The sequence below is a fragment of the Cololabis saira genome, chromosome 17 (assembly GCF_033807715.1).
Source record: "Cololabis saira isolate AMF1-May2022 chromosome 17, fColSai1.1, whole genome shotgun sequence".
NCBI classification, from domain to species: Eukaryota; Metazoa; Chordata; class Actinopteri; order Beloniformes; family Belonidae; genus Cololabis; species Cololabis saira.
The window spans coordinates 22,190,819-22,215,101 of NC_084603.1; the positions used below are offsets into that span (position 1 = coordinate 22,190,819).

Here is a 24,283-nt window from a genome sequence, read left to right on the forward strand (position 1 = left end):
AACCTGAGAGTTTGTAACTTTGGCCTACAATAGTATAACTGGCCCCAAATAAAAGTAACCAGTAAGAAATTTAGCAAGTTTTAAGACAGACATCCCCAGTACTGCCCCATGGCTACAAAAAATATCTCCCAAGCCTTCTACTTTGCTCAGTCAGAAAGAAGAAGAAGAAGAGGAAGAAGCAGCAGCTGAACCTCTTCCGCAGTTCAAGAGGTGCTGCTGTGTCCTTGTGGTAAATTCAGAGGATGTTGTTCACTGTATCCGAGAAAACATTTGAAACATGCGGGCACTTCTAACGTTCTCTGTGAATGCCCATTGTTTCTGTGAATGTTGCTGAAGTCGCGGCACAGATGTTGTCTTTTATGCCTGTGAATGGTAACTTTGTCAGATGGTGTCATTTTGATTTAGTCAGTGCAGAGCAGCACTCTGGAAATGGTGTCATAGTGAGCATGGATTAACAGTCAGTCCCGACTAGCTGCTTTTACATGACAATTGTAGAGGATTTTTGCAATCTGTTACTATGAATGGAAAAGAAAAAAAAAATTGATTAAAATAATGTATAGGAGACAATAAAGGAGAAACCAGCTGTTTTTAAGGTTTAGGTCTGCTTACACAAAGCAGAAGGAAAATGCAGCCTGCTGTTAGCATTAATATGCAAATTTGGATGTGATGACACCAAGTGACCTTATCCTTTAAATTGATTTTTATTAATTAATTTATTTTAATGCAGACCGGCTTTCCTTGCTGCCAATGGTTGGGAACGCTGCCTAAATGTTAACATGCAATCCGTCTCAGAGTTTTTCAACTTGAGTTAAGAAGCAAAAATAGTCATTTTTCTTCCAATCTTTTCTAAAACTTACAACAGTAATTACATTCACTTTTCATAATTCAGTATCTTTTTCCCAGATGTGTTTCATGAACCGTCACCTGCCTCAGCAGTCAGCATATTCACTGGTTTGAAATTCAATTTCAGGTAATAATGAGCAAAGCGATGTCAACTGAGAAATGATAAGACTAAGAGAGGGCAGTTGTGCATTACATCAAGACAACATTCCTCAGACATTGTTTGACATCCATATTTGAAATTGGCTTATTTAATTGTGGCCTTTATTGTTGAAATTATCCCTGATCATCATCTCCTCTTCAAAGAGGCCTCATCAGGAAGATATGACATTAAATAACTCAGAGGGAAGGTTTCCCTCTGTTCCTCGAACGAACGCTTAGCCTCTCTGAACAACAGCTGAATTCTGAGAAACTCCTTCTGTGTTGCACAGGAAGGTTCAGTAAGAGATCACCACAGCTTTGCTTGCAGATTCTTTTAGATCCTTTTATCTATTTAACAAAATCCATGGCACAAGCCATGACTAATTCACTCTTACTGCTTCCAGAAGGTGGTAGAAGGATAAGCAGCTGTCAGGTGTTGCTAATCAAACACATTTAGTTAACCGATTGTCAACAGGTCTAAACACTCATATAAAAGCATTATGCTGGTGAGGAATGTAGTAGTTTTTATTAAATTAGGAGTTTGTTACAGAACTATTTCTCATTGGTGCTGGACGGTGGGGGTGTGTCACAGATTAGGATGCAAAAGTATTTGTAAATTCACAACTATGCTCAGTTAGGTTGTGTTCACGTTTTATGATTTTAGAAACCCAATTTGTCAGTTGTTCTCATTTTAGCTACAGCAAGCCAGAGAGAGTAAAGTTTGGGTGACATCACTGTGAAGCAAGGGAGGGACACTAAACTTTCCAAAAATATTTTTTTTCCTCACCCAGGTCAGACAATCCCGTGCAAATCCCCTTTTTATGTTGGCATTCTGAACAGCTTCCTCCTCAATCCATTTTCAAGAAAAAAAAAAAAAGATTACGCTTAATTTCTCGTGAGTTCTGTTGACAAAACCTCGGAGAGCAGTTGGTTAACCAGGTTAATGTGAGGTTGTGTAGTGTGAAGCCCCTAGTTGCTGAAGAATCATAGTGTGAACACCAGAATGGCTTGAAGACTCCCAATTACAAAACAGAAAGTCATCTAGACAGCACCACAAACCGCCAACTCTGAAAGTGGCACACTGTTTGATAATATAAACTGATCACATACTTTATCTGTTCATATTAACTGCTTGGGCAGATATTGCATATAACATTATAAATTGCTAGTTTTCCACATATTGTCCACACTAAAGACATGCTGTACTAAATTTGTTTATATGTGCATGATATGTGTTGGCAACTATTTTTTCGGTGGATGTTTGTCAAATAGATTCAGTAAAAGAAAAATAAATGCCAAAACACTTACAAATATATGCTATATACTTGCAAAATATGTAGGCTACTTTTTTTTGTACAAAGTGGAAAAAAAGGCATTTATGTTGTTTTAAAGTTTGCGACCTGTCGTAACAATAAATAAATGACAAAAATTTGTTTCAACTTTAACACTTGTGTATTATTATTATAAATAGAAATTTACTTAATAATAAAATACCTCAAAAATTGTTCAGTTCAACTTGGTCTGCAGGTGTTTATTTTTTAAACTTTATTTGAGTCAGGCACCATTGGAAAAAGCTCTGCAGATGAAAGTTTTTTTTTTTAACTCTGCAGATCAAGGTAAATGGCCGCGACATGGCGAGTAACACGTAAATCACGTGACACACCAAATCGATAATGAAATTCTTTGCCAACACTTTTAATAATTGATTTTTATTGATTTGTTGTTGCAGCCCTAATTCCTTCTCTCAACAGTTGGGCCAAAGCTACTTCCTTTTCCCTCCATCATTGCTCCTGGCTGCTAGATGTGTTGGTGGAATGTCACATACATTTCCAAACACAGGATCTGTGGCATTTTTAACTTGACGCTCAAGAAAGAAAACAATATCAATGAATGTAGTTCTGTGATCTCTTGGATGTCGAACTATTGTTATATATATATACTGCTACTGTTCGCCATTTGTCTTTCAATTTATATGGGAGTCGTTTAACCACAGAAAGCATACTGGCAGATGGGTTTAATTCAGAGAGGCCATGAACCTTTTCCATCGCATTGCAACACCCACGTAAGAACTGACGGTACGCCTGAAGAGCCTTTCCATCTTCTGATCTAATCGTTGGCCATGAATTGACTTTGTTCAGTTAAGCAGATGCAATTATGGGTTCATTTCCAAACTGTTCGTACAGCAGTCCTTGCTTTTACATAACCAGCACCATCAGACAGACGTTGATAGCTCTGGACATGTTCATTGGGCACCAACCGGGTGTACTGTACAATATTTTGTAGGCTGTGATCAGCATTACCAGTCTTTACTTCTATGACCTGTTTGAACGAACGCACATGGACGTGAAAGCGTAGAGGGTTGTCATCAAAGACTGGGCTAGCGTAGAAGTTAATTAATTTTGTATCTCCATTAGGCCTGGGACGATAATCAATAAATCAATTAATCGCACGATAAGTGAAAATTGACTCGATAATTTTTCCGGCCTCGATAAATGGCCATATGCACGCATATTTGTTTTCTTCATCTCCGGCCTCCAAACACACTGGATGACAAGAGGGCTCACTCTGTGCAGCGGTCTTAGCACCTGGGCGCGTTTGGAAGACAAAATCAATCTTGTATGGAAAAAAGCATTAAAAATCACAATAATCGAAGAATCGTGGCACCAATAATCGAATCGAATCGACAATCGTTATAATCGAAGAATCGAAGCTCCAATAATCGAAATCGAATCGAATCGTGAGGTACCCTTGTTTGCACACCCCTAGTTGCTGGACATGCAGCTTGTTGCAGTGGTAAACTGTATAGTCTTAAAGGATCAGAAGGCCCCGTGAGGAGAGGTGCAGAATTATTCCCTTTCAGACTCTGTTTCACTGTTTTTACTTTGGGCTCTGTACTTCCAAAAATTACATATCCCTTTGTATTTATGTTAAGTGGTGGTAGAACAAAAGTCTCTACATCAGCATGAAGGATTTCAAGAGTTTTTCTTTTTATCTCAAAATATGATTCCATCCCATTCGATTTCTGTGAAGCATTACTCCGCACAGTAGATCCACATTCATCTTTGCAACAATTGCACCTAATTCTGCTTCAAGCTAACGTCAATCTCTTTTTCTCCTCAATTGCTCCTCTTGTTCCTCAAGAGCATGTTTGTCTCTGAGCATATATTGACGTGTGAGCAGGGCAGCCATTTCTGCCCTGAGACGTGCAGATAAGGTTGATGATACTTTTGAGCTTGACCGACTGCCTTGATTTGATACACTATCAGATGGAAGCACGTCATCGTGAACATCACGCTGAAGATCAAGAGACAATTGAGGTTCCTTTTCAATGTGGTCTTGAAACTCCATATCTGGTCCTAATGGGGTTCCCTGGGATGGCACCATGCTTAAAAAATGGCCTGCCTGAAAGTTTATCAGCTTCAGAAAGACATATTCTCACATCTTCAATGAAACCTTTGTTATACTTAGTGATGCTGGAAAAACCATGTATTTTGCTTATCCTTTTCATCAAGTGGAATTAAAGGTAGCAGCGATTCATGTAATGCACTAGACTCATAAATAGATGTGTTAATTTGTCAAGCTTTGATTTGACCTGAGTATAGTTTTTATCATCTGTCATTAGCTCTTTTAGAGAAGCAATTACACTTTTCATTTTCTTTACATGCCTTTTTTTTGCTCTGTGTGAATGGTTTCAATTTTATTCGCAAGAGCTTTCTCTGTGAGAGCGATTGATCTTTTGTCCTGTTGAGGTTTTTCAATGATCCACTCATTTCAAGCACTCAAAATGAAGAACATATGCATCTAACAAAGCAACTTCACTAGCAACAGCAATTTCTCATAGTTCGCTGAACACGCGCAGAGCCCCAACACAAATTCCCAATGAACTTTCAGCCTACACTGAACAGCAGTAGATCCAACAAGCGTAGCAAGGCTTGTCACAAGGGCCATGTCTTCTCTATGTGACCCGATCAGTGCATGTCACCACGTAGGTGCACGCAACTCAACACCAAGCCCATGCATATCCGCTACAATGTGTTTACTTAACTAGAGAGGGGGGGAAAAAAGGTGATAAATGATCCCAGTGCCTTAGCTGCAGGGCACCGATCTGGTCACTGGCAGACCAATCAGAGCATTCTTAATATAAATGTGATTAATATTGAATGCCGGTATTAATTTGTTCCACAAAAATAGAGAACCAGTCATTTTTGTAGGTATTCATGTTTGCCTGAGCTTTTTTATTGGTCTTAACCGGTCACAGCTGTGCATGCAAGCATCTTTGAGGGCTTGTTGACATAAATAGTGTGCTCTCTCTTCTCTTTTTTTATATTTTACTTATTTTTTTCCAGGTGGGCAGGCAGTAAGGCTTGACAGAAGATGCGACGGGGGTGGTGGCTTGTCAGATGGCTTGGGACAGGAATGGCAATCCTCTCTTTACTTACCCACAGCTGGGGCCAAGACACAGAAGGTATGAGCATCCCGAGACTGAGGGTGATCGACTGGATCACCCTCCGGCTTCCCCTTTTCTTCATACAGCACATTTTAGAGGGAAAGCAAATTGTGGGTGAGACAATATTTCTTTTCAATAGAAAAAGCCTGGAACAATCTTTTTATCACAGCATCATACTGTTGTTTTTGATTAATTATGAGTTAAATTGAAGCTTTGAACCCCTGAACAATTTTACAAAATCTTTATTACAAAATCTTAAGTTGCCCTGGAGCAAAAAAAAATCAACTTTTTTAACAAAAGGAACTTTCCCACTTCCCTTGTAGTTTTTAGGCTTCCGCATTAGACTGCAGAATCTCAGCATTTATAGCCACAACTGTCTGACAGTTAAAACTGACTCGAGATGAGTTTTGACAAAATGCTGCACTCTTCGAGACGTTCTCCTGCCTGAGTGGCAATGTTGCAATTCAGGTCAACTTTCAGATGTTGTACTCACAAATTCTAGCAAAGGGAAACAAATTCCCTTTTTCTCAACCCCATTTCTGTCTTTTTTTTCTTTCATCCCTTTCATGTTTCCCCAGATTCCTCGGTAGCTATTTAAATGTAAAAGCATTTATAGATAAAATAAGTTTTCTCTGTCTGTATGCAATTTAACTTATCATGATATAAATTTTGGGGGTTTGGTCTGTGTCTCTATGGCAACCCATTAGTCTTAAACAGTACAAAAATTACTTGTTTTAGTTGTTGAAGGAATTTCTTTCCTTTTATGAATGACTTGCTGATTCTGATTTACTTTTATGTTTAGAAAATTAACAGTGTTCAGACATGTTGGCGACGTCATATTGGCAGGTTTTTATAAACAAGCCCTCCCCATCACGGAAAGGGCTGACTGAATGCTGCATCTCTAGTTTTTAGGTTGAAGTCTGACACTTCAATTCTGAGGGCATTAATATTTCTGTATTGTTGTGCAGAATGAGGAAACAACGGAAACAAAACAAAAGAGCCGTTGAAGTCAAGAACATCATTAGAGAAATAGGGTTTAAGGGTATTTTTCTTTTACATTTTGAGATATATTTTGTTATTCTGCACAGACATAATTTAGGTGTGATTCAGGTTCACTGACATTAAGGTAAAAAAATCCCTACTTAGGGAACTTGTGTTTCCTTGAGCAAACATGCTCTGTTTCTTCTGTCTTGGTATTTGTCTGCCCTCTCCTCATAATCTTTACTCATAGTGCGGTAGTCTTAGGATGAAAACTCGCTTCTAGGAAAACTGTTGCCATGCACAACAATCCTGATATACACAAGGTGACAATTACTGAATATGCTATCACTGCTAATAGTTTCTGAGTATTGTAAAGCTGTACAGATATACTGTATTTCTTTCAGGCTTTACGCAAAGGTAACCTAGAAATTATATTTATATCTTGTTTTTTTGATGAAAGAGATGTTCTTGTAGTCTAGAATATGTTTTCTGCATATCTTTTTTTTAAAAGTCAAATAAAAAAGACATGATTCAGTTTCTGGCCTATTTTTTGAGGACAATATTAATAATGTGTCATGGTAAGATTTTTCTGCCTTTGTAAAATAAATACATTGAATGTCCCATGTTACATTATTTTTCTTTACTTGGAACAACAGCGTCATAATCTTTTATGTCTTCTAGTTGCATTTTAAGTGGGACACGATGGACACAAATCTTTTAGAACACTCATAATTAGGTTTTAGATTATTTATTGTCAAAACTTTGTTGTGATCGAGACTTGAGCCGGCTGATTGGACTCCAAGCAAAGAACAGCTGCATGTGGACCCCAGGTGGGCTCTCTGATTTAGTTGATGTGAGGTTGTGGCTCGCTGTTACCTGCTTCCTTGCTGCACAGTTCTCCACCTTAGATGGTGTTGCTGCACACACACCACATGTGCGCCATATACTGGGGTGTTTTCATCTTTGTAAATCAAAGATGGACTCATCCAGTCACAGCTATTAACAGGTAATTTATCCATGAACTCATACACTCAAAGGATCCTGCAACAGTAGCTGTTGCAGAGGTTGGCCATTGTCTTTTTCTGCTCCAGATGTAACATCTGACATGTCTGCCTCTATCAGATCTTGCCAACTAGTTCCACAGTGATACTGACACCAGTTCCACAAATGATACTGGTTTGTACATGTGAAGGAGGTATGATTAAGAGCTCTCTCGCTGACTGATGGTTTGATCAGTTAAGAAAAAATTGGGTTGTCGGAGATGGGTTGAAATAGCCAAACACGGCATTGAAAGGTAGAATAATAATTGAGAAAAATGGTTGCTAGGCCTATAAAACTTTGTTTCTTTTTATTGAGTTGCAGTCTATGTCAAACTAGTTAACTGCAGTACTTCAAAAGTACTTCAAAATAATATAACGTGGGAACTTAAAAAATAGAAGAAATAGTGGGTCAATCCAGCAGTGCAATTTCAGCTTCATAATTCCTTTAAAAAAGTTCATTTTTCATCTGTTTTTGTCAACAGGAAGGCAAGAATTCAAGAACACTTTAAACGTGAACCTATCAAAACAAATATTTTCGATTTCACTCACATGCACACTTACAAATAAATAAACACACACATATTGAATAATCACACACACACAATTTTTCTTGAGGAGCTGTTGAATGGTTGTTGTATGTTTAAACATACCCTAGATATAAGATGACGTACAGATCGCAGCTTATTCAACCACTAAACTTCGTCCATGCTGTTATGATGTTCTATAAGGCGACGAGATGTGCATTTCATTCTTTCACCAGAATGACTATGTCGGTGCTGCTTTCTATAGACTGTTGTTAGTAAACACACAGAAGCGCAAATATTGTAGGCGATGGTGTTTGATCAGAGACTGCGCCAAACTGAGACCTCATAGCTAATGGAAAATAATGAGCGCACTGCAAATGGCTCCAGTTACTGCTTTTCTGTAAAAATATGATCACATCCTTTCACGCCAGGTGCATCTCTGCATTTTTGTTTATATCTGACATTGCCATATGACCTTGATGTGAATGTTTTTTTGTTTTTATTTTCCAGCCGATTACGGCTACGGCTGGTGCCTGCAATTTGACTGGGTGCAAAAAGAAGTAATTATAAAAGCTGCAAATGAAATCTGATTGGATCAGAGTGTGCCAGCAAATGACCCACTATGTCATAGTTGGACTAGTGGGTGAGACGGAATATATCTGAGAATGGATGTGGTGCTTGTTGCCTTGTTTGCCAGCAAGTATCAGCTAGGGATGATTTGATTTTTAGCAGGGATTTTCACCTTCCCCAGCACCGCATCTGTCATCCTTTCACTCATAAATCTCCCTTCTTTGCTCATCTCTAGGCGTCCTTCGATTTTCGACTCTGCAGTTTGTATGTTCTGATAACAAAATTAAAATAGCTCTTATTTGGGTGGTATTGAGCTTTAAGGATAGTTTTACATTTGAAGTGGATATTACATGATTTCAAATCTTTAGTGAGAGAACATATTAGGTATTCTTATTTTTCTTACTTTGTGAGTACTGATTGCACTGATTAGTATAATGGTGTAAAAGAGAGAGGAAAAATAATAATCTCTCTCTCTCTCTCTCTCTCTCTCTCTCTCTCTCTCTCTCTCTCTCTCTCTCTCTCTCTCTCTCTCTCTCTCTATCTATCTATATTATATATATATATATATATATATATATATATATATATATATATATATATATATATATACTCTTCTATTTCCATTGCCATTTCCCATCCATTATGCTGTCCTTCAGTTTCATCCTTAAATGCCCCCCCCCCCTAATTTTTAGATTTTTATACCTTCCTCATATCCCGCAGCATCTGACCCACTCTACCATTCTGCAGGCTCAATTGTCTGTGACAACAGAAACAACATTTTGAGCATAAACCTTTTACTGTACCTCATGCATGTCTGCGCGTCTTTATTTGAATTCCCTGCAGCAGTCTGACGAAGCTTAATAGCAGGTTAGAGTCCAGCCTAAAGCACAGCCGACAGGTGCTTTCTGTCCGTACCTCCAAATCATTCCATCACAAACTCAGAAGTCAGTATGTATGTATGACTGAAAATCCAGTAAATTATGATTAATTATTATTAAACAAGATGGAGTGTATATGAAATATGAGTTATTTTTATATTTTAACTTTTACTGTAAATGCATTTATTTTACTTTGTGTTCATTCCACAACTCATTTGCTTAGCAACTTATTAAAGGAGCATGAGGCAGGATTGAGGCAGGATTTATGAAAAAAATTAGTATACGTTTTAAGTTTTCTAGTAATAATGTCAGATGAAGCGTTCCAAACCAAAACGAATGAGCCCTCTAATGTATCTCTCCATTGCTTTGAACAGGCTGTGTGCTGCAAAATGGATGTGACGTCACATGACGCTGCATGCACGTTCTCCCCGTTCTCCCGTGCCGGCTTCCCTGTTGGCTGCAGTACCCCCGACGGCTGTCGTGGCGAAAGGGTGGCGCTAGAGAGTCTCATTTCTTAAAAGGAGCCTCAAGCTCCTTTAAGTAAGCATTAATTCATAAACACTTAAAAAAAAACCCAACTTATTCACCTCAATTTTGCATATTATTGATTTATTCTCAGGTACCTGTTCTGTGATGCATCAGGTTTCTGTGGTAACGTACAGCTAGAAAGCGCTGTACTGTACAAGTGTAAGCCATTTACCATTTAAATGAGTTGTACTCGTGCACTACAGCTCATGTGCACGTGCTCTGGCAAGCACGGCCGACTCCTCAACAGCAAGGATGAGGGGGAGGGAGACAGTTCTGGAGCTCAGCGGGGGTGTTGGGAGGGGCATGGACGTTATATGCGTTCAGATTCTTTAGCCGGTTACTAGATTTTTGGGAAGTTCTGTATTGCAGCTTTAAAGAAAAAGAACACTTCAAACCCAGCTGCATTCTGTCTTTTTGCCATTGTTCTGTCTGCCAGTGAAGTTTGTGGCACTACCTAAAATAGAACCTTCCTTACTTCTGGTTTCTGATGCCATGTTGTGAAATAGGCCTCCCAGGACACACTTTGAAATACAGTCGTCCTCATTTGGATAATGAAGCAGAAATGCAGACATAGATGTAAAAAGGAGACTGAGAGATACATATGCTTGGGGGAATAAATATGGGAGGAAAAGAGAAAGGGATATACTTAGTAAATGCATGGGAATATTAAACAAATGATTTCATTACAGTAAACATTGCATTGTCAAAATAGAATAGAGTGTTAATATAAATAGACAATGGAACAATGGGAAGCAAACAATACATACAGGAATGAAAGTGAATTTATGAATTAAAATGAAATGATAAAGTAATAAGGATTATGCCACAGTACGCAGTGGATACTGTTCAAATAAAATATCAATTTATGTTGCATGTTTATAGATAAACTGCTCCATATTGTGGAATTATGTATATATGTGTGTGTGTGTGTGTGTGTGTGTGTGTGTGTGTGTGTGTGTGTGTGTGTGTGTGTGTGTGTGTGTGTGTGTGTGTGTGTGTGTGTGTGTGTGTGTGTGTGTGTGTGTGTGTTGAGTGAGAGGTGTCGATTAGTTAAAACGATGGGGAGCCTTCTGCCATCAGGCTACTTTCTTTTTTTCCTCCTGCTTCCATCTCTCTGGCTGATTCCCACTCGTTCCTTTCCTTTCCCATCTGCACTTCCATCCTGACCCACAATTGTTTGTCTATTTTTGGGATTGTCTGATTAGAGGCCAGATGTGCAGACTGCATCTGGCAGCCGTTGAAGTCTGTGGAGTGTTGAAGCAGTGGAGCGACAGGGGGAAGGGGTTTTAATCTGTCTGCCACGGGGCTGTAATCAGGCTTTGGGCTGCACAAGAATGGACAGAGGGCACTCTGGGTGAGACAGGACCTTGTGCTGCCTGGGGTCTGTACCAGCCAGCTCGGAATGAGAGCGTGTACGTGCTCACTGTGCTCCTGGAGTGTGATTGCAACCTTTGCACTGCTGTCCGTGTGGTTAACCTCACTGAGGGACAAAGACAGGAGAGCAATGAGAGGTCAGTCTTAAGTGGAAGAAGATGGGAGTGTGCTCGAGAAAACACATCAATAAAGCATCCATTCTCTCCTCCATCATTAGACTAATATTTACACAATGCTACATCAATTATCACTCACTTATGTCTGTCTGACAACTTACTTGTACAATCTCTAACCCTTACTTTTACATTGACAGCAGCTGTCATCCACCCCCACTTGCCTTTTTCTGTTCAGTTCTTGTCTAAACACATTCCACCCCACATGTGACCATTTAAAAATGAGAGCATGAACACAGTTCCAGCACAAGAAGGGCAAGGCTTCTAACGATTTTTGATGGAAAATGGAGAGAATCAAGAACAGCGTTTGTATCCTCTATGCCCCCATATCGAGAGTGCAAAAAGAAGAACATAACACAGCCAGTCTCTATTGATTTACCTGCTTTTATTCTCCTCTTATGGAACAGTGAATTGTCAGATCTCTTCATGTGGAGAGGATGTGCACAAATGGGTTTTCCATTACGTGCTTTAGAGTCAGAGTTAGCTGCTGGGATCTTGCATCATATTAATTATCTTGGGGAAAGTATTGGCATCAAATCAAAGCTGCAACAATCCCTTGTCTATAAAGGAGATGTAAGAATAGTGAACAAAAATGCATATTGCTAGACTCAGTATAATAAGATGTAGTTTAATAATAATCACAGTTGTAAATTATAGCTTTTTAGGATGAATGATAATATTTAGATTACATGTCTTTTATTCATGTTGGTTTAGTTTAGTACAACATATTAAATTACTATGATCAAGACCATGAAACACTTTCATGCTGAAACATAAGTGGAATGATTTTTTTTCCCCCCAGATTATATATTGTTTGATAAATCTGCATGAATATCTATATCATCCCCAAGGGGCAATTTGTTTTACAGCTAGCAGTGGGGGGAAAAAGCTTGATCTCACTACAATAGACATGATTTAAAACAAAAAGTTAGTTTAAAGCAGGCCGATGGCAGCAGGGACAAATAAGTTCTTCAGTCTTTTGTCTGGTACCTCGGCACACTATATCCGTGGCCAGAAGGAAGCAGCACAAACTCTTTAAGGAACAAACAGATCCATCTATAACAACAGAAGCTTTTTTTTCAAAGTTCTGGCCTCATGCAGGCCATTGACATCACTTAATGTTGCACCTGCAATGTTGCCACATACTTCGGGATCTTCAAGCTGTTTTTGTATTTTAAAGGTGGTTAGTCTGATTCCCCCCAGATACTGCAAAAGTAAGAACAGATTCAACAAAATAATATATTTTTTAAAGTGTCATCCACATTAAAATTGTTGCGCTTTCAGTAAAAACACAGATGCTGATGGACATTTTTATTTATCATGTGACTTTTTCAATAAATCAATAGCTGTGTATTTATCACAGTATTGTGTTTAAATTCAAGTCCTGTCCCACATAAGTAATGACATTCAAATTTGAGTTTTTTAACTTTTTCCATACATGTTTTGGAATAAAACAAATTCCTGTGGCACAATACCACCCAAATATACACGGTTTGTTACCACCACCTCTTGAACCTTTTTATTTTGTTGTAGTGAATAGGGGCCCTTGCAATATTCAGTTGTCTTCTTGTGTTGAAGGCTTTAACTTTATCTGATCATACATTAACATAAATTAACATATTCCAAAAGCATTGCTAGTGAAACCTGGGGCTCCAATAGTAAAAGCAAGCTAGTTTTTAATCCCTGATGTCTTTTTGCACTTCTCAAGTGTTTATTCAGTGAAAACTGGATTGAAATCAGAGCCTTCTATGCAAATGAAACATACCAGTGAGGTATAAGACTTTGTACTAGAGATAGGAACTTACAGTAATCACATGGCAGGTGTGAACTGTTGATGCTTCATTTTTGCATTTCCTTTCAATCTGCCCTTACTTCATTATTGCACTCACGATGACATCATTGTTAAAAAATAACAGCATAATTCATACCAAGAGAAGAATAACAAAATTATTTTAGTATAATCTGAGTGGTAATGCTCAGTGCCTACAACCTGCCCCTGCAGACCGCTAGCTTTTGCTCTGCCGACTATAACACAGACTGCTCATCTGTTTTGACCTGCTGCCTGCCCATAAACAGTCATTATCTGGCAAAATGTGTCCCTGGACAGCGGTCATTTGCCAGGCACTACTGGACCTCCCCCAAAACACATCTACCCCACTAGAAATGGATCCAGGCAAAATAAACTAAATTAATCAAACTGGTTTCCACTCTACTCTGTGGCTATCTGCCATCCCAGGGTTTTGTCATAATTCTCATCTGCAACTTTTACATTTTTAATGTATCCTGATCAAACTGGGGACCACCGGCATTCCTGACAGTATTCCCTCAGTTGGACCATGGTGCTGTGGTTGAAACAGAAGAGGAATTCTCCTCTCAAAATCTTCTCCTTGTTGCCAGAGTAACTTTACATAGGCTCTGACATGTTATTATCGCTAGGGCCTGATTTTATGTGAGAGGGTGGAATCCCTTATGACTACATATGGACATAAGCTATGAGATGTTTTACAATGAAAGGAACGACATGTTAAGTTGGCAGTTTGCCATCTATCTAGAGAAAAATAAATGAATTCTTAAATTCATCTTTGGTGATTTTGCCCTTTGTGGATTATCTTCATCTTTCCTTCTTTCTTTTTTATGTCACTTCTGTGCTACATTAGTTGCAGTTTTAATGACTGCCTATATCAAGGGAGAGTGAGTGTATTTCATGGCGTTTTAGTTTGATATTCTACATGTTTGTTATAAAAGTTGGTGAATTTCTTTTAAAGGCCTTCCAGATTGTAACAGTGTTACTAAATGGCAGTGAGAATTCATCTCATCATGGCCTTCCAACAGTGTAGCAGTTGATATGCTGCCGTTATAAATACATGGATTACTTTTAGAGGTTCCCTGAAAGCCTCATCTGAAAAGCAACTGCTGGGAAAAAATCGTGGATAAAAAAATTAGAAAAAAAACAAAAAAAAAGATGCATCAATGCTGTTTCCAGACTTAAACATGAATTAATGTGTCAAATATTTTCAGTAGTGATTTAATAATCTATTGTTACCTTTTATTGGAACTGATATCATAATGCATTATAAAACGGCTTTTAAAAGGGCTGGGAGTTCTACAAACAATTAGACAAATTTTTAACTCGTATCCAAACAAAAAGATCCCATCTCTAAAGGACCAGGACAGATCATCTATTCTGCAGTGGATAGCTGATCAGTGGTTTCGGTGTACTAATCAAGGATTCATGGAGTGAGTCACAACAAGCCTGAGGGGTTTACTACCAAGCAGGATAAGTGAGTTTGCTTGGGTTTTCAGGTTGAAAGTCAGGATTTCCAGTGACAGGAAGGTTACTCTCTTTTAACCTGGATGGATCACCATGGTGATTTATGCTGCAAACTTAACCAGTTACAGAACAGGTTGTGTCCTGAATTTTGTTTTAATCACCCCCTCTGGGTCTGTGGAGTCTGGAGAAATTGCCTTCTGTCTTGTCTTCCTTTTCTTTCTGTTTTTTCCCCCTGTTTTGTTTAGCACAGTATTTTACACAGCATATACTGCATATGGGAGAGGTAGAAGGAGCTTGGTTGTGTCATATCATACACAACACAGATAGAAGCTGTTGAGATTTTTGGGAAAAAAATATACAGTTGAAACCAGAATTTTATATACACTAGGTAAAAATACACATGCCATTTTTTTGTCTCACTGTCTGAAGTTACCGTAAATCAGACAAAACCTTTCCTGTTTCAGGTCAGTCAGGATTACCAACATTATTTAATTTTGCTAAATGCCATAATAATGAGAGAGAGAATTTATTTGATAATTGTATAGTACTTTCTTTGAGGTTAAAAGTTTACATACACAAAAAGTAGGCCTACTATGTATTTAAATAACGTGGGGAAGCCCAGATGATGATGTCATGGGTTTGGAAGCTCCTGGTAAGTTAACTGACATGTGAGTTAATTGAAGGCACACCTGGGGATGTATTTTAAGGCCACACCTCAAACACTCTGCTTCTTTTTTTGAAATTATGGGAAGATCAAAATAAATCAGCCAGAAAAAATCAGGGAGAGAACTGTAGAGCTCAACAATTCTGGTTCATCAATGGGTGCAATTTCCAGATGATTGAAGTTCAAACAATTATATGCACATATAAACATCATGGGAATATAGAGCCATCACACCACCCAGGAAGGAGATTGGTTATGTGTCCCAGAGTGAACGTGTTTTGGTTCGAAATGTGAGAATCAACCCCAGAACAAAAGCTAAAGACCTTGTGAAGATGCTGAAAAAAGCTGGTAAGAAAGAGTCATTATCCACAGTGAAACACGTCCTGCACTGACATGTGCTGAAAGGCCACTCAGCGTGAAAGAAGCCATTACTCCTAAAGAAACATAAAAAACACAGATTACAGTTTGCAAAAAGACACCAAGACAAAGACCTTAACTTCTGGAGACATGTCCTGTGGTCTGATGAAACTAAAATGGAGCTGTTTGGCCATAATGACCAACGTTACATTTGGGAGGAAATAAGGGGGAAGCTTGGATACCTGAGAACAACATACCAACTGTGAAGCACAGAGGTGGCAGCATCATGTTATGGGGCTGTTATGCTCCAACAGGAACTGGAGCTCTTCATAAAATAAACGGCATCATGAAGAAAGAACTTCACATGGAATGGTTAAGGCCACATCTCAAGACATCCCCCAAGAAGCTAAAACTTTGGCGCAAATGGGTCTTCCAAAAGGACAATGACCCTAAGCATCCTGCCAAAGTAGTTAAAAAGTGGCTTGAGGACAACAAAGTCAATGTCTTGGAATGGCCATCACAAAGCCCTGATCTGAATCCCATCAAAAATGTGTGGGCATATCTTAAAAGACGTGTGCGAGCAAGGTGACCGACAAACTTGACTCAGTTACACCAGTTCTGTCAGCAGGAATGGGCCAGAATTCCAGTACTGTCTGCAGCTTGTGGAAGGTTACCCAAAACGTTTGACCCAAGTCAATCAGTTCAGAGGCAATGCTACTAATTACTAAGAAAATGTATGTAAACTTTTGACCTCGAAAAAAGTATTGTGGCATTTTGTGGCAAAATGAAATAATTTTGGTAGTCCTGACTGAACTGAAACAGGAGCGGTTAAATCTGATTTAACTTCAGACAGTAAGACAAAAAGATTTTGTCTTTTTGCACAGTGTATGTAAACTTCTGATTTCAACTTTATGCTGTACCTTTTATCGTAAGCATTCACACAAAAGCTCATATTCAGATTGCAAGCATCGCTTTACTTCTCTCTCACTCTGATCATCACTCGCACTCCAGCAACTTTTGATTGTGTCATACTTTTCATTCCTGATAAATTAACCATGTTCTGTTATGTCATAATTGTTTAGGTGAGCAAGGCTCGACGGATCGCAAAAAAAAGTCCAGTGAATCTTATAAAATATAGAATGTACGTTTTCTGTGTAAGGTGTGGCTTTCTTTGTAATTTCCTTTTCATTTTTTCCTTGTAACACTAAAAAAAAACAATTAAAACACAGTTTTTGATTTTAAGCATATGAAATACAATGACTAAACAAAATATTTACAGCTATATTAGTCATTAAAATCACTCTAAATTGCTTTTAAACTGTTAACAAATCGTCACAGATATAATTTCAGTCAAACATGGGCACATGAAACATACAAATCATATGCTTGACACAGGACTTAAATAAACATTAACGTTTGCTTGTAAACTCAAGTTTAACAGGCAATCGACATCTATTAATTCATCAGACAAAGCAACATTTTCTTGCTGCGGAACAGTTTCTGTATAAAAATTATATTTTTGAACAATATTTCACATTCATGTTTTCACAGGGCAAGGTGGTATCAGTTTTTCATGCACACTTTTGACTGCTCCCTTTTTAATGGGAAACAACATGGATGATGACGGTGAAACTTAAAGGAGCCGTCTGTAAGAAATGGCCAAAACTGGTACTGCAGTCACTTTCAAAATATTGTTGATCGGCGTGTACCCTCCCCCTCCTCCCCCCGACCAGAGGTTGCCAGGTAGGCTGCAGAATGCAGCAGGAACGTAGGCTGCCAGGGCTGCGATAATTAGAGCCGAGCTGGCAACCCGGATGCCGAAACAATACTGACTTGGTGATTGGGAGATAGGTGGAGGGTGGAGCTTCAGAAACAATACTGACTTGGTGATTGGGAGATAGGTGGAGGGTGGAGCTTCAGGCCAAAACAAAAAAAATGACAACATAAACATCAGTTGAGGGCTGCAACTCCTCTTTTTAAACTGGAATATCCTGGCTTGAGTGCTGTTGTCAGTGACATAAGTATTTGAAATGAACATGATTTTTAAATGTCTGTTGACATATCGGGGTCATTTTATGATTCGTTTTATTATTGCTCTTACATACAGCTCCTTTAAGAAATAATAAATGTTAATACATGTTCCAACAACTGTGTTGGACTACTTAATGTCTACTAGGTGATAGTTGTGAAACAGAAGTTAATACAAAGTGTTTTAAACTGTATTTATATTTTTTAAATGGTGCAATTTAAACATTCTCCAATGTTAGCTTGATTAATGAGATAGCTAATTAATAAGAAATGGTAATTATTTATTACTGTCAGCACCATAAATCTTGTTGCAACTCGTCTCACAAACAGTTTGAAAATAATATTTTTTTTGATCTGTTTTTAAAAATATGAAAAACCCTGCTAAAGGCAGCATACTCTATACCGTATACGGTAGTTTTAACAGATTAGGACCCATGAAAAAACTTTATAGGGAACCCCATATGATAGACCTCTTATGTAAAATGATTTATGTAAACTCAAAAAAAAAAAAGATACGATGAGAACCATTTGAGAACAGCTCCTGTTATCCCTAACAATTCCTCCTTTCTGTTTAACAAGATGCTGTGGTCAAATTTATCAAACTGATATGAGGTCCAATAAAACCAGTATTGTGGATTTCTAGAGTCTATGTCCATCATAATATATTTAAAAAAAAATTGAGAAGTTTAGTTTTTGGTAGCTGGCAAAAAGTCTCAGATTTATTTGCTGCTACTATGCGGCTTTTGGCATTTATCTGTTTATTTATTTATTTATTTATTTATGGACACATTCTTTCATGTTTTTTCTAACCAGCTCTCTGAGAAAGCTTGGGTCGATTAAACCACCTTTGTAATGTACTAATCACATCCATCTTGGCAACACACAGGGGACATACAGATTGTAAGTCAGGTGGTCTAGATGTGGTTGATTGGCGTACATTGTGATTGTTTTTGATAAGTTCTTTACACTTTTTATTAAACATTATAGCTCATCAGGGAAAAGTATTGGTTTTTACAACCTCAAGCTTTTTTAAATTGATTGAGGGTTACTTGAAATACTTTTTCCACTAGATTTCTTATCCACTTAAGGAGTAATCATTTCATAATTTAACTTTTACAGCTTCAAGGCACCATTGCTTGGTTGATTAGGGAGATTATCTCTTTAGTTTGTGTAAATTACCTCAAGGTCAGAAACGGAAGGTTTTGATTGTTTTGGGAATTTGGTCTCTGGAGTGTACTGTGCCTTGATTACTAAATCAGTGACTGAATGCTACTAATTTTCTTCATAATAATTGCCCTCTTTTTAAAGCCTTGACTTTAAAACACCTAGTGTATGTATATGAAAAAGTAAAATAAAATTAATGATCAGATGTATTTATAATCTTTAATTTGGAACAAAGTCAATGAAACCATTATTTTGTCATTTGATTTACAAATAATTTGCCACCTGTACCCGGGAAAAGAGCCACAGCAGAATCATAAAAGACAAGACCAAAACAAGGGCAGCCCAACAGTGCACCATCATTAGAGGTGAATAAAAAAGTATCTGTTCAAAGCATACAGAACCAAACCCAAATGTGTCGTACTTCTACACACAATGTCCAAATGTTTCATAGATATACTTTTAATAATGTACTTTTTCAGAAAAGAAAACTGCTCAAAGAACAGATTCCCATAACATTGTCATGGAATTTTTTTGCATTAATTATGGACTATTTATTAATTATTAATGCAACACTGCATATTCTACCTTTGCTCCACATAGCCTGTCTGGAGGAATTTAGCGATACAACATTCATGTAGTGTGGTATTTCTCAAACAAATCCAGTCTATATATTGGTTTTGGATTCATGCCCCATAGTACAAAAATGCAAATATAAAGTGTAAACATTACAGTGAAATCAATGTGGCTGTATTGATTTGACTTTGTAGTTTAAGCCTCATGTTGTTCTTTAACCACTTTGCGAACATTCACCAGATGCCTTCCAACTAGTGTAAAGACGTGGTAAATACAGATGTCACAGATATGTGAACGATTAGCTGGGAATGACGTTTTTATTTATTCTTACTACATTTCAAATGATTCAAAATGGTTTAGCTTAGACCTAAACCAGCCCAGCCCTGATTGGTCACCTTCATAATCAGTATTCAAGTTTCAGTCAGCTGTGCTGTTTTCTGAAAATTTGCACATTTCCAAGATAAACAAGAACATAACCTTCTTTGAAAACCTCATAAATGACTTGCTGTGTTGAACAACTGATGTCACAAAAATGTACATTTATTTATTTATTTATTTATATATATATATATATATATATATATATATATATATATATATATATATATATATATACATGTGTATGTATGTGTGTGTGTGTGTGTGTGTGTGTGTATAAATAAAGAAATAAAATAAAGGCTAATTGGAACTGTTTATATGCTGTCATATGCTGTTTATTCTCAAATCAGATTATTGTTAAAGATTTAAGCCCCGCTGAGAAGCCTTGAAAATCTGCAGAGCTCAGTAGGTGCAGGCACCGTGCTGCTGCGTACCTCTCCTGCAGAACTGTTTGATCAAGTGTATATCAAAGTTCCCACTATTCAGTTATGTGTTGTTTTCAACAACTTTCAATTTTTAAAGTGCATCAGATATGTTCATGAGATGGGACATAACTTGTAAAATATTCACAACTTTTTCTAATCTTGTTTTTTTTTTGTACTCTTAGCAAATTGTGGCTACTTCTTACAATATTCATATTTCAAAAAGCCTCTCGTTCATCTCATAAACCAAACTCCTACTTCAAATTTTTTCAAGCTGTTCCATTCTTGACATCTGCAAATATCTCAAATCAAGAATGTAGCCACTTTCAACGACAAAACTTAGACAAGTCTTGTGTTTTAGGGCGAATGCAAAAGTAGTTTTTTGCTCACTCTTGTTGACTTCAAATGTTATTCATTATGTGATGTGGTTTTCAGATCTGATCCTGTATTATTATTTAAAAACATTCAAGAGCAGATACACAGGAAGTTTTGATGCATTCTTATATGAAAACAAAGACATAAAACTGCTGTTTTAAAGGTGCCAATGTGGCAAGAAATTTGGACCATTTCAAACTTGTAGACAACATAATTGTGAGGCAGAGGGGCACATTGCTGTGGGTGCTGGGTTTGTGTGCATTTGCGACATATGTTCATGCTCTGATCATAGGATAGCCCTGTTGTTGCTTCAAATGGAGGTGCTATTATTAATCTCTGCTTGGTTCGTCCTCTTGTCTTGCAACTGCACTCTTCTGATCTTTCTTCAGATCTCGATCCCCCTACACCACAACTAGCATCCCGCACTCACATGCACATCTGTGCAATTAGACCCCTGTATACACATCCAGAAACACTCACACATTCCTGGATGAACACGCTTGTGTAAAGCTAACAAAATATATCGCCTGTGATGCCTTGAAAAGCTCCTCAAAATGAGCACTAGTAACTTTCATACACACACGCACACAGTTCTACTTCAAAAAGAGTCTGTTTTCTCAGAGCAGACTTGCATACTTATTTTCATGTTGCTTGTTGTTTATGACTCAGATTGCAAGGTGTGACCCACTTGCTCTGTGCACCCTGTTGCTATTAAAGGAGTCTCTGTTTCCTCTGGAGACATGCACAGGTTTTTCACACTCATGGAAATCTCATAATTAACAGAAAATACATCTAAGAATTTGTCTCACAAGTTGTTTAAAAGGACCTTAGGTTAGGAATGGTTGTTTACGCCTTTTAAGACGTTATCTCTTGAACATGGATTTTCAGAGGGACAGACTGCGTGGTTTGTACGTTTTAGTGCTGCATACAATTATAACACAACATGTGCAGGGTGTGCCTCTTGTTTATATTAAAAGAAAAAAAAGAACTTAGACAATGTTAGTAATTATTTGCATCAGTAATTAAGTTGTACATTTTTAATTGCTAAGGACTGTAAATGAAGCAATAACACATTCAAGTTTTTAACTAATCAATAGTCTCTTTTTAAATGCCACAGTAGAGAATAGACTCATGGGCATGCATATTTAACAAGAACCCTATCCACTGTCTTGCACCTGGTAACAGGTGCGTAGCTGCACAACTAAAGTATGTGACAGAAGGTGGGTGTGAAACACAAGAGCAGTGACTGCTGATGTGCTGTCCTTCTGCCCATATCTGATGACATGCAACGTAAGATGACACCACCTGCCAGCAAGCTGCTTCAAATGCTGTCTTAGAAAACAGAGGGAGAGGACTTGAAAAAGGGAGGGGGCAGGCTTTTGTGTATAAGTGCTATGTACTGCTTCTCTGTCACACTTTTTCCCCCCTCCTTCAATTTTACCACTCTTTTTTTCGCTCAAGTCATATAAGTAATTCACCACAATGGTTCTCTTGCTGTCTAATGTCAGTAAGCAGCTGTGGCAGTGAGAAGAAATCTGCAGAAAGTATCTCTGAAACCTGTTCGGTTCACTAACACCCACCATTTCTCTTTTAAAAGCCTCGGCAGTATATCCACCCTAAAATCGCTTTTCTTTCTCTGCCTTTTCTTCTATTTCTAATACTTAGTCTTTCTAATTTTTTTTCCCTGAGCTGTCCCCTAACGGTTTCTTACTTCTTTTCTCCAACCCTCCCATGCTTATGCTCCGCTTCTCTCTGGCTACACTAACTCCTGACTCCTTCAGACTGGCAGTATGAGGGTAAGAGGGCAAACATCTGTTGTCTGTTCTTCCTTACGTTTTATTACCTTTTTTTGTATTTCCCCATTTCCTTGACTCCCTCAAGACGTTTGATCCCAAACTTTCCTCATATCAGCTGCATGGCGCGTTGCCTCGCAGAATCTTCTCTTTCTCCTGCCTCCTCCTCTCCACCCCCTCCCGCTACCCCATCTGGTGCTGTCTGTCAAGCTGTCATTACCTGTGTCCCATGTGTTCCTACCATCTAGCTGCCGTGACCTCCATCTATGAAGCTGCTCTCACCTCTGCCCTGCTCATAATGCTGCCTCATGCGTTCATCACCCGATTTGTCTGGTGTCAGAATCACGCAGTGCATTCGTGTTGATGTTTTTGCCGCAGCAGTCATTGATTCTTGCTGTAAAATGAGAGAGCTGCTCTTACAGCATTTTGAGGTTTATTTCTTCAGACCAGTGAAATATTTACTAGGAGTATTTTTTTCTTTTTTTTTTTTAATTGCTGTGGGCAATATCTGGAGAATTGGTTAGTTTTCAATTAAATATTCCATTCAAGTAAAATAACAGACGTATTACAACATTTTAATTGAGATGCATTCCTAAACCAGCGTTTCATTTCTGCAACTGGTTCAGGCAAAGCAAGTTTTAGTTACATGGAGTCAAATTGACTGGTCAGGCAATTTCCAACTTCCTTTTCTAACCTCAAACTGTCACTTAATCAATGTAAAATGTACTCAAAAAGCAAACTCACAGCCAATTCCAATGCAAAGTACTTTGCAAATTTAACAAGAAAGTAATCTTTTCCTCATGAAATTCAGAGTTTTTTTTTTCTCTTTTCTTCCTCCAGTTTCCCTCCAAGTTTCAGGAAACTTTGCAAAAACACCCCCAAAAAAACAGATTTATAAACTAAAATTTGGTCTAAAATTTCTGCAGAAAGATTTAATCTGTTATGTGTCCGTCTAGATTCTAAGTCTTCGAGTCATGGGAAACCTAATGTGACTTTGTCCTTGAATACATTTCACCTCTCATCTGAAAGCCTTTTGTTCAGCTCCTGCTGACTGGTGAGGAGAATCAGCCTTAGAAATGGTTCTCCGGCTTTTCATTATTATAAGTTGTTCAAATCATGTAAATAACTGACCCACCGATCTCTCCTGTGGGTCCTGAGACGTTCGTCAACTGCAGTTTGTTTACCCGAACAGCTTAAGAAATGTTTTTCACATGGATCATGGTATGACTGGTTGTTAACGCACAAGGTTAGAAGAGTCGAGGCTGCATTGTAAGTGTCGGATAGTGGAAACCTGAGGCCTCTTTCTTGTGTTTGATGTCCTTTCATGGTTTTCCAACAGGCTGTGTCCACTCTAGTGCAGTAACACTTTAAACTTTTAACACTATGGTTACGGTTACACCTGGCACCCACACTACTTCCTCAAGCCCCTTTTAATTATTTTAAACATATCTGTTGTGGTCTAATATAAATGGATACAACTGAATGCATTTGGAAACAATTTTAGAGTTGCACACATTCATTATGTATCAGTTTCAAAGCACGTGGATCAATTGTGTAGAGGACAAGAAAAATGAAATGGGTGGTGTATGGTATGACGAAGGCACGTCAGAAGTATCTTCCATCCAGCATTAATGTGACGCTGCTGCATGAACCCACAACAACATAGATATCAAGAGAGGCTCAGTTAATTTGCTGATTCCACTCCATAGAGCTCATAAAGGATGGTTGAAAATGTGACGTTTTTGCCATTCCTGTGGTATTT

General features: G+C 38.1%; 1 protein-coding gene across 1 annotated transcript in view; it reads left to right on the top strand.

The window, feature by feature from the left end:
• LOC133464094 (protocadherin-15-like) overlaps positions 1-24,283 on the top strand; it is a 215,822-nt gene that overhangs the window by 21,149 nt on the left and 170,390 nt on the right. Inside the window, exons 2-3 of the mRNA XM_061746074.1 lie at positions 5,328-5,446; positions 22,510-22,524. Of these exons, the coding sequence (XP_061602058.1) occupies positions 5,356-5,446; positions 22,510-22,524 (106 nt within the window). The 5' untranslated portion in view covers positions 5,328-5,355. The remainder of the gene's footprint in view (positions 1-5,327; positions 5,447-22,509; positions 22,525-24,283) is intronic.